At 42.8% G+C, this 11,555-nt stretch overlaps 1 protein-coding gene across 1 annotated transcript in view; it reads left to right on the forward strand.

Moving 5' to 3' along the window:
* The window catches only part of SDCCAG8 (SHH signaling and ciliogenesis regulator SDCCAG8), a 247,737-nt gene that overhangs the window by 3,444 nt on the left and 232,738 nt on the right, over window positions 1–11,555 (forward strand). The window contains exons 2-3 of the mRNA XM_047077091.1: window positions 8,255–8,413; window positions 9,576–9,661. Coding sequence (XP_046933047.1) covers window positions 8,255–8,413; window positions 9,576–9,661 — 245 coding nt within the window. The remainder of the gene's footprint in view (window positions 1–8,254; window positions 8,414–9,575; window positions 9,662–11,555) is intronic.

The raw sequence follows: 11,555 nt of genomic DNA on the forward strand, positions 1-11,555 counted from the left end.
AAGACCTACAGAAGGACTGAGGATTGTCTTGGGAACTGCGGAGAGTAGCATATAGCTCTTCTCTCATTGAAATCTGATTGAAATCTCTCATTGTACAAGGCCACAAAGATATAAAATAACTAGTACGTAGCCAAGAAAGGGTCAGAAAAACCAATTTAACAGGGAATCCAGGCTGTTTTCAGTCCTGTACCCTGAATGTAGTGCTATGGTAGTAGAAAGAAGGAGAGAGCTTGTTAGAAGAGCAGTGTCCCAGCCTTAATGACACAATGATGTCTAGTCCATTGCTGCAGTGTTAGCTGTGGGTACAGTTGTGTCAACAGCACTGCGTTCATGACTCACCTATTCACGTAGGTCCTGACCACCTTTGGTTAGGTGAGCATAAAGAAATATGGAACAAACTTGAACTGTGACAAGAATACAACATTTTCCATATTTTAGCCATTAACCAGCATTTTAGATACTGGTTCCTCATTTTCTTTCAACATGTTGGCATTCTGGGCTCTAGGTTGAATTTGCGTAAGAGTATAGTGGAGTCAGAGGAGAATGTGGAAGCAGGAGCCGGGTCACTGAAATCTTACTATGGTTTTGCCAATAACTATCGGTGTCACCTGAGGCAGTCAGTAAACTGTTCTTGGATTCTTGTTTCCTCGTCAGTAAAGTGAAACATTTGGACGAGGTGGCAGGTGACAAAATGTGTGATGGCCTCTGTGGAAGACACTAGGGAATGGTGAGGCTTATGGCCAAATTGGGCAGCTTATGCTTTTTTCTAAAAACACTGGAATTTCTTTCCTTTTCTTCTCCCTTCCACACTGTGCTGGCCAAGCAGAACTCATCTGAGAGCCGGTTCCTCCTCCAGGCACTTCTCTCAGACCCCTGGGTTTCTAACATCCCTTCCATCAACACTGATTGGCCCCATGCGCACGATAAAAGGTTATGTGTCTCTCTTATAAAAATGAGAGCTAGAGTGGAACTAGGCCCATAGAACATGAGAAGTTGAATATGGGAAGAAAATACATAATTTGAGGGGGAGGGTGATTCTTTTCTCTGTAAATTGATCTAGTTTGAGAAAACTGAAGATAATGTTGATATTCTATGTTTTACTTATATGTATGATAGGCACATCTCCACAGATTCTATAATTTTTTTTTTCCTTCCAGGGAAGGGCTCACATCTGTAGAAGGCCTGTGTTAATCTTAACTTGCCAATACTTTGGTCACTGAATTAGCCAGCTGTGATATCATCTGGACCTTGCACAAACTTAACATGTGTGGAACTTAAGTCAAGTTCTTCCTTTTCTCAGCTTTACTCATGAAACTTATATTTCTTCTTTTTGTTTTTGCTTTTCTTAACTGTTTTCTGAATATTTTTATATTCTTTGCCATGTATGCTGTATATACGCTCTCTCTCTCTCTCTCCACAGCTAGTGTTTGATTATTTGTTTGCTTTACTATCAGCCTCATTGAGACCAATGTAATAAAGGCCCCAGAAAAATTCATTACGAATGGAAAAATTATTTTGGTATCACTGCAGACTGAAACAGCTCTCTTGTCAAAATTAGAGGCATGGAATGGTTTGGCTATTATTAAGTAAGGATTGGTAATGCAAATGAAATTTGTAAACATTTGAGTTTCTTTTTGGGGCTGATAAAATTTAAATTAAATGTATTCATTTTTTTGTTTTATGTGCTCTAATGGCTTTTCTTAATACTTTTAACTTTTATGACCATTTCTTCTACCAGAATAACAAAAGCCAGTATCTCATCCATACTACTGATGAGATAAAATAGGCAAAAGACGGGACTTAGCAGCCAAAAAAGAAAAGCCAGCAAAAACCTGTTTTACAAGTAAAGAGTCACCCCTGGAATTATCTAGAACCAAAACAGTGCTGAGCGTTATGAAATTGTACGGGCATTTTCACATGCTCTTGGTCAGAAAAAGAGATTAAGTTACTCTCAAACTATTGAGAAACTGAGAATAATTATATTTTCTCTTGGGATGTTTACAAACTTCTGCTCTGATCACTTCCGCAGTGTGTGCTGAGGTTTTCTACCTTTTCATTTAGTGATAGTCCCGTCAAGGTCAAAAGGTAGAGAAAGTAGCTTGAAATGTACTTGTGTACTTGCCAAAGCAACCTTGATGGGGAGGAGGGTCTTCTTCAAAGCCCACTAGAATATTTACAGGAATGATCACCCAAGGTGGCTCTGAAAAATGGCTCTGAGGTGTAACTATTGCTTCATGTGTTAAGTCTTGAAACAATATGAAGCTAAAATACGAATTTCAAGTTCTCAGTTGTAGTAGGTATAACGCTTTCTCCTGACACCTGGATCAGAGGTGCCCCATCGTGGCTGTGATAGGTTGTGGGTCGTGCACTGTCCACCACCACTACTGTGGCTGAATTGCTCACTGTCCTGCCCATTTTTCATTAACAGGTGACTGTAGTTACCATGTCGTAATGTGGGAAGTCTCTTCTCGGAACTGAGCAGTGGCTATCCTGTTTTATTGCTCTAAACCACTGGTTCTCAACCAGGCGTGATTTTTTCCACCCAGGGGACATTTGGTAATGATGGAGACATTTTTGGTTGTCACACCTGGTGGTGGTTGGGGGTTAATTTCGGCTGGCAGCTGGTGGGTAGAGGCCAGGGAGACTGCTAAGTATGCACAACACAGGCCCTTACAACAGAGAGTTATCAGGTGCAGACGTCAGAAGTGCCGGGTTGAGATACTGTGACCTAGAAGTAGCAAGGCCTTGCTCTTAGCATTTGTTCCTCGGGAATCATTCTTTTTTTTTTTTTTTTAATTTTTTAACATTTATTTATTTTTGAGAGAGAGAGATGGAGTGAGTAGGGAAGGGATAGAGAGAGAGGGAGACACAGAATCCGAAGCAGGTGCCAGGCTCTGAGCTGTCTGCACAGAGCCTGATGCGGGGCTCAAACTCACAAACTGTGAGATTGTGACCTGAGCTGAAGTCGGATGCTCAACCGACTGAGCCACCCAGGCGCCCAAGAGTCATTCTTTTTTTTTTTTTAACGTTTATTTATTTTTTTGAGACCGAGAGAGACAGAGCATGAACAGGGGAGGGGCAGAGAGAGAGGGAGACACAGAATCTGAAACAGGCTCCAGGCTCTGAGCTGTCAGCACAGAGCCCGACGTGGGGCTCGAACTCACGGACCGTGAGATCGTGACCTGAGCCGAAGTCGGCGGCTTAACCGACTGAGCCACCCAGGCGCCCCAAGAGTCATTCTTGAGAGTAATTACCATCAAGGATACAGGTTGTATCGGTTGTGCAATCTGCCAGTCTGGCTAGGATGACTTCCTTATCAGTGGAAAGTGATGGGTGCGTAAATCCTCCCAGGTGGTGCCCCAAATCATACCTGGCATATCCCCCCATTATGTAGATAGCCAGTCTCCTTGATTTGCCAACATCCACACATCCTTCATGATCTTCCAGACACTGCTTTCTTAAGATGCTGACATTCTTATTCAGATTATCTTTCACTCCCGGTGCCAACCACTTCACATTTTTCAGCTATTAGAGTCTTTTATGACAGTATTTTCTTTCCGATCTTGTAGTTTCTGGGTACTTCTTTTAATCCCTTTCACTATCATAATTGCCATTTCCAGATCTGGCTCTGCCTGACTTCGGATTATGCTGTTCTTATCTTGGTTGCCCTACCTGTCAGTCCCCAGGTGAACAGTGACCACAATCTTCTGAACCAGCTGAGGTCAAGACAGACAGATGTATCTCTTATCTCGCTGTGGTTTCGTTTTTCTGCTTGTCTGCCCTGGTCTGAGCTTGTTTAGAGGAGTGCAGTGCATCTCAAGTCCCAGGGAGCTCTGGTCTGTTGCATGGTTTCCGAGAGACAGCTGGGCACTACTCAGGGTGCGGTCCCCCCTCCCTGTCACTGGAGTACTTCTTGTTCACATCTCCCTGTGCAGATGGATAAGGCAGACATTAATAATTCATGGTGGGTCTACAAGTGATGATCCTTCCTAGCCTGGGACTCCTTTGTCTTGGTGAAGACACCTTGGTGAAGAGAGACCTGATGGTGAGCTGGGAGGGAACTGGATTACTAGAATGATGAAGACAGACTGAAATTGGCCAACAGTCAGCAGTTCATTCACTTTCGGGTCTCTTTGTACAGATTGATGTTTGGACAGTGCACCCCCAGAAATACTATTTACTTACCTTTATGTTCACGTGACTCTGTAGGACTCAGAGGTCCTGTTTGTGTTTGTCTTCATAATTAAGTTTATTTTCAACGCATGGCTGGTGCGTTGAAATCAGGATGCAGTGTGAAATACTCTTCCTGTCCTCTCTGGAGAGAAGAGGAAGGGAGTATTCTTTCTGTCTCTCGGTTATAGATAGATAAAGTTGTGCCCAATAGTAATGGGACAGGAAGTGATAACTGGCGCCTCCTGTCTAATGTGGTGGGTAGCAGATAACTGCATGTGGGGAGTAGTGTTCCTTGTAAGGATTCTGGGGCCTTCAGTTACAGTGGTTCCAGCGGAAAAGCAATAGGGTTTCATTTGTTTTAAGTCCTCTAAGCATTATTCGTCCTCAGGACTGACTCGGTTTGTCTGTTACACTGTATAATTATCATTGCTGTGTATATATTGAAGAGCATTTTACATGTTTTGAAATGTAGTATTGAAATGACTTAAAACTGTCACCTCCTTAGTTTTAGTTTTAGGATGCAGTTCTTGCTAATTCTTTCTCTTCCTCTCTGATCCTAATAATTGAAGTCAGTAATTGCAAAACAAACAAACAAACACACAAAAAAAAAAAAAACACAAAAAAAACCACAAAAAAAACCCAAACCGTGTTTTGGATATCACTTTTCTTCAGGATAGTTATTGGTTTCAGTATCTCACTATTTCACTAATAACTATTTTCATAGCATAATTTTAACATGTAGTCTTTGAATATTATAAATTCTAAAAGATTAAAGAAGAAAATTGGGAAAGGGATTAAAAGAGCTCATGAAACTCTGCTGCCCTTGTAATCTGATTACAAGAACTCTACGTATAGAGTTTCAACTGCAAAATTGTTCCAGATTTCCTTTCTTTTTCCTAATGTAGCTTATTAGTTTTTAGTCATATTATGTATAAATAAATAATTATTCTTTATCATAGAAGTGAAATCATTTCTTAGCTCCACAGAGCACACTTTTCTTTGAGGGGTCGGGGAGGGGCAGAGAGAAAGGGAGGAAGAATCTTAAGCAGGCTCCACGCTCAGCACAGAGCCTGACGTGAGGCTCAATCCCATGACCCTGGGATCATTACCTGAGCCGCAATCAGGAGTTGAATGCTTAACTGACTGAGCCACCCACATGCCCCCGACAGAGCACACTTTTAGTGTTAGTCAGACTCTGTTTCCTTTCTAATGGATGCAGTAAAGATAAGTACTTTATTCATAGATTCCATGTGTAAATCTAAAGCTCTATGAACTAAATTTCTTATCAAGTAACACTTTGGTTTTCCGTTTCCATTAACAAGTCTCTTTAGAAAATCCGAAGTTATGGGAAAACTATTGCTACTTCTTATTTTGCTAAAACTAGTAATGTGTCTTATCTAGGCTTTTCTTAAACTCATGATGAGTAAGAGGAAGCCAGGCTCAGTTAGTATTTAGCACCGATGGCCTGTCACAGAAAGGTCTGTGCAGAAATAGGATTGGTGTGTGGAGAGAAACGTAGAGATAAATGCAGTGAGTCTCTTGTGTAGTTAATAATAAAATTTCATTGTTGAACCCTGACCTGAAAGACCTGTTTTCTTTAGTTTAATCAAGAAATAAAATGAGTTCCTCTAAGAGAAGAACCTATATTAGCTATTTTGTAACACAGAGTGTATTTTTTTTCCTCTTTTTCTGTTCTAAACTTTGAAATCAATGAGCTTGGAGAAAATAAAATCTGTTTTTCAAGGTCCTGCAGAATATGTTTGTAAATATATTTTCATCCATGGCTGGTAATGAAAAGATAGTTGTTTTGTTGCTCTCTTAGAGTTCACATATAGGTGGCAAAGATTAGGAGCTTTTCTGCTGAGGCCACAAGAAGAAACAGATCTAAGTTGTCAAAGAAGAGCCTACATCAGAAGAGTAAGAATGTCATTGACCATCACTGTTATGAGTTGCTCCTTCTTAGGGAACGTACCATCTCCTCTAAGGATCTGTTTTTTTTTTTTTCAATGTAGTTAAGTTTTTTAAGTTTATTTATTTATTTTTGAGAGTATGCACCAGAGACCATGAGTAGGGGAGGGGCAGAGAGAGGGAGAGAGAGAATCCCAAGCACACTCCGTTCTCACAAACTGGGAGAACCTGAGCTGAAATCAAGAGTCGGATGCTTAACTGACTGAGCCACCAAGGTGCTCCTCTCCTCCGAAGACCTTGAGGATTGTTTAGATGCAATCTATCTGAAATAGATAATAGATGTAGGTGAATTTGCATGGGAATCCATCTTTTTCTAACATAAATTTTCATATTAGATATATGTAGATGTTTGGTAAATCAATGAGTGAATTAAAAAATAATTTTCAAATACAAATGTCAGAATATGAAAATGGTGACAGAAATCGGGGTCTCAGCTCTAACGTACAAGGAACACTTTTTGTTACAGTTAAAGGTTTCTAGATTGGAACCAGTGAATTGAATCATAAGAGATTAGCAGAAACAACAAGTTTAAATGGAGAAAGCACATGGACCTTAATTAGTGAAATTGCCAATCGATTGCCTGGTTCTCCAGTTGTTCTACTGTAAAAATATCCATAAAGTAGGGTAGGATTATTATTAATGCCATCACTAGTGTCATTAATATAGGTCTTTGAAAAAAAATTTTTTAATGTTTATTTTTGAGACAGCGCGTGTGTGAGCGAGAGGGGGAGGGGCAGAGAGAGAGGGAGACCCAGAATCCAAAGCAGGCTCCAGGCTCTGTGCTGACAGTACAGAACCTGATGTGGGGCTCAAACCCACAAACTGTGAGATCATGACCTGAGCTGAAGTTGGACGCCTAACCAACTGAGCCACCCAGGCACCCCAGTATAGGTCTGTTTTCAATGTAAGTCTTGGATCCTTTGCTGAGAATGCTTTCGGGTAGGTATTTCACTGCCTAATTACTTTAGTTACCTGTTGCTGAGTAGCAAACCACTGTAAGGCCTGATGGTCGGCAGCAACAACTGGAGGCATTTGGGTATCTCTCGGATTTGTGAGTTGACTGGACTCAGCTGGGCATTTCTTCTGGTCTCTTTTGTGCCATTGCAGTTACATGACCTCTGGGGCTGGAGTCATCTAGAGGCCCTGCTGGGGTCAGGGGGGCCGGGCTCCTCTCCTTCCCTTGTATAGTCTCAGAGCCTCTCCTTTCCACATGGCCTCTCCACAATCTCTCTATCAGGCAGACTTCCTACTTAGTGGCTTACGGATTCCAAGTGGGAGGAAACAGAAGCTACCAGACATTTCAGAAATGAAGCCTGGTCTGGCCTTGTGTAACTTCTGAATTCCATTGGCCAAGTGCAGGTCACTGACTTACTCTGTTACAGCCTGGAGGGGGCAAGGGCATGAGGCTAGATTTGTGGGAGGCTATTTGTAGAGATGAACTACTACAGTAATATGCCTTCAGATACTTTGTTTCAGACTGTAATGTTAAGTATGTGCTAATGAGCTGAAGCTCCAATTCTAGGGGTGTTGAGGTTCACTAAGCGAGACTTTCTGCAAGTATGTGGTCAGCAAGCAGGGCAGAAGAAGGACTGTACTGCAGAGGCTGGTACTATGAGCACATCACCTATTTCAGTCTTGACCAAAATGCGGCCGGGTAGTCAACTGTCTCCTGTTTGGGGAGGGACATCTGGCTCACAGGGCAACTGGGCTTCCCTGGGCAGGAACTTGGTGTGGAGTCCCTCTTGCCGGTTCTGCCCACCCACCCCAGTGTCTCCAGGAGGGGAGGGGGGAGCACTTTCTGGGGTGGGGTTAGTGCTTGGAGGGTGGGGAAGAGCTATCTCCCATTATCCTCTTTGGCGATAGAGCTATACTTAGTGAATATCCACCACCGAGATGTCAGGGACCTTAGAGATCATCAGGTCTAACCTCTGACCCATGAACTTCATCTCTGTCTTCCTCTAGCACTGTCTTCAGCAGGCTAGAAACAAAACTCTGCTTTTTTTCCATGAAGTACGACAAACAATTGCTTCTTTAGAAACCATCTTTTTGGGTAAGTGTGCATGGTGGCATGCAGACTTCCCAGGCCCTGATTCTCACCTGGCTGTTGTTGCAGAACGTGCAAATAGAAGCATTCACCAACTGAAATGTGCCCTGAGAGAAGGTGATGTCACCGTTGGAGAAGATGCTGCGGGTCCCAGTGTGGAAAATGAGGAAAATGAGGAAAATGAGGACGCTGGGACTGCCTGGCATGAACTGCGACACAGCCATGCCGGTGAGTGTGGATGGATAACAGCCCTGGTCTGAATGACACACAGAGAATATTCTACATCCCGTACAGTAAGAACTCCAGTCCACCCTCTGCTCTACTGCTAGGCTTTTCTTCCTCAGACACAAACCAACTACTATAATCCTCTTGCTTAATATTTTGTTAATGTTTGTTTATTTTTGAGGCAGAGTGCCAGTGGGGGAGGGGCAGAGAGAGAGGGAGACACAGAATCCGAAGTAGGATCCAGGCTCTGAGCTGTCAGCACTGAGCCTGATGCAGGGCTCAAACCCACAAACTGTGAGATCGTGCCCTGAGCCGAAGTCAGACGCTTAACTGACTGAGCCATGCAGGCGCTCCTTAATATTTTTCCTTTGACTTCGTGATGCCTATAGGCTGAAGTCCCAATTCCTTTGTGTGTCTTAGCAATATTTTCTTAAGAGGCCCCAAGATACCTCTTCAGCCTCATTTTTCTGTCCTCCCAGCCACCCATCTTGCAAGGCATGTTCTAGTGCATACCAACCTACTGGCCCTGCTTCTATGCTCTTGCATATGCCACGCCCTCCAAGTGGGATTTTTCGGACCCTTTTCTGCTTGGTAATCTTCTGTTCATCCTTCACAGTGTTAGCTCCTCCATAAAAACAGGCATGATTGGGGCGCCGGGGTGGCTCAGTCAGTTGAGTGTCCGGCTTCGGTTCAGGTCATGATCTCGTGGTTTGTGGGTTCGAGCCCCAGGTCGGGCTCTGTATTGACAGCTCAGAGCCTGGAGCCTGCTTCAGATTCTGTGTCCCCCTCTCTCTCCGCCCCACCCCTGCTTGTGCTCTGTCTCTCTCTGTCCTTCAAAAAAGGATAAACATAAAAACAAATTAAAAAAAAAAAAACAGGCATGATTAGGCGCTTCCTCTTCTTACAGCACTACGTGTAGCTGCTGCTCTACATGTGAACTTACTATGTGGTCTTGTATCTGTCAGTGGATCTCTCTTGCTCGGTGGATTCTTAGCTCTTAAGTGGTAGAGATTTTCTCATGTTTGCCTTAGGATCCCCAGTCCATGGCACAGTTCTTGATGCCTATAACATGTTTAAACAATATTTGTTACGTGGATGGAAGCATGGATGGGTGATGATAAGCCCCTGCAGTAAGGCTGATGAAACCATTGTGTTTGCTCTCCAGTTAATCAGCTCAAAGCTTTGTTGCGCCAACAAGCAACTAAGGAAAGTGAGGTGTCTCCATCAAGAAGGCGAAAAGTGTCCCCTCTGGTAAGTATCAACATCTGCAACCTGACAGGAGCATTGTCTCTGTGTTTTAACTCCACAATGTCGTTTCAGTAGTACATTTTGTCGATAGATTCTGAGCAAGACATTCTAATAATGTAAAGCATTGAAAGGAATTATCTTTCCTCTGATTATTTTGGCTGAAGAAGAGGCAGAGGGAATCCTGAGTTTTAAATCTATTGTGTGCTTGAAAGATGTAAGTGAGGAAACAGTTTGGAAAATTTACTTTGCAACTGTTAGCAAATATAAAAAAAGGAACAATATATGGAAAAGAATTGCCTTTTTTTTTTTACAGGCTCCTATTGATATCCTATCATTTTTAGAATTTACTTAATTATATATCTAGCTGTCCTTTGTAATATTTGTCTATTTTGAATGTCAAAGCCAAAGTATGTAATCTTATTCTGCATTTTTATTTTTTTTTTCAACGTTTATTTATTTTTTTTGGGACAGAGAGAGACAGAGCATGAACAGGGGAGGGGCAGAGAGAGAGGGAGACACAGAATCGGAAACAGGCTCCAGGCTCTGAGCCATCAGCCCAGGGCCCGACGCGGGGCTCGAACTCACGGACCGCGAGATCGTGACCTGGCTGAAGTCGGACGCTTAACCGACTGCGCCACCCAGGCGCCCCTTATTCTGCATTTTTAATTCATGCATTAAAATACATGGTTATAAAATTGCACAAAATGAGAAGCTATATTCTATTTTTGTTTGAAGTTTTTTATTGCTATTGCTTTAGCAGAGTGAATTATTCCTGATTGAGGCAGTATGATAAGCTAAAGCCTGGGATAGATGTGAGGGAGGGAGAGGATTTGGCCAGATTTAAATGGCCAAAATAACAGTCTAGCCTTTAGGTGTATCTAAGGCCTACTGTGTACTTTCTAGAAGGATATTGTGTCTCCCAGGGTTTCTGTAACAATAAGGTAAGAGTATATATACTTAAAATTCTTTATGAACCTGTGAAGTGTGACACAAATAGACCATGTCATAGTAGCAATAACTACCTTGCATTTTCAGTGTGTGTGACAGTTAGATACCAAGGCTATTTGCTAGAAACCATGGAGACACGTCACTTTCTCTACTCACAGCCGAAATGTCATAACCGTACCCCTATATTAACACTTCATTCCAGCCTGACACATACCTTCCTGCTTAATTCCCACTCTGGAGAAATGTACTACATATGCCTATTCAATATTTACGGCTCTCAATTATAATCTTAATACAGCATTTCACCATTAAGTAAATGTATTACTGTTGCCACCTAGCTTCTAGAATGCTCTTCAGTAGACAGGGTGGAGTACTTTCAAGTCTCGTAGATGAAGTTGCTGTATCTGTTGAATGCTCAGACACGCTGATTAGCATTTTAAAGCTACAAAGCAGCAGCAGGATTGAACCTGGAGAGTGGGAGGAGCCTCATCAAGAGTATCATCAGAGCAGTACGTGCAGCATGTACGTTTCAGATGCACAGGTCTGTGTACATGGAGCCACGTGGAAGGATGCAGCTCGCGTTCGGAATGTATACAGCCCACGTGGAACGATTACAAGCCACAGTAATAATAAGCAGCTTTTGAAGGTTTAGATCCACTGTTATTTGTGAAGTTTATTTATTTATTTGGAGAGAGGCAGAGAGAGTGCGAGCGGGGGTAGGGACAGAGAAAGAGGGAGAATCCCAGCTAGGCTCTGCATGGTCAGCGCAGAGCCCAGTGAGGGGCTCAAACTCACGAAACCGTGAGATCATGATCTGGGCCGGAATCAAGAGTTGGACGTTTAACCGACTGAGCCCCCCAGGTGCCCCTAGATGCCTATAGCCCGTATGCCACTTTCATAGCCCGTATGCCATACTGGAAATAAGGGGCTGTATGGACAGTGAAATCGA

This window comes from Lynx rufus, unplaced genomic scaffold, assembly GCF_022079265.1.
Source record: "Lynx rufus isolate CCGP_SWC_20201006 ecotype Redwood Valley unplaced genomic scaffold, mLynRuf1.p SCAF_15, whole genome shotgun sequence".
Taxonomy (NCBI): domain Eukaryota; kingdom Metazoa; phylum Chordata; class Mammalia; order Carnivora; family Felidae; genus Lynx; species Lynx rufus.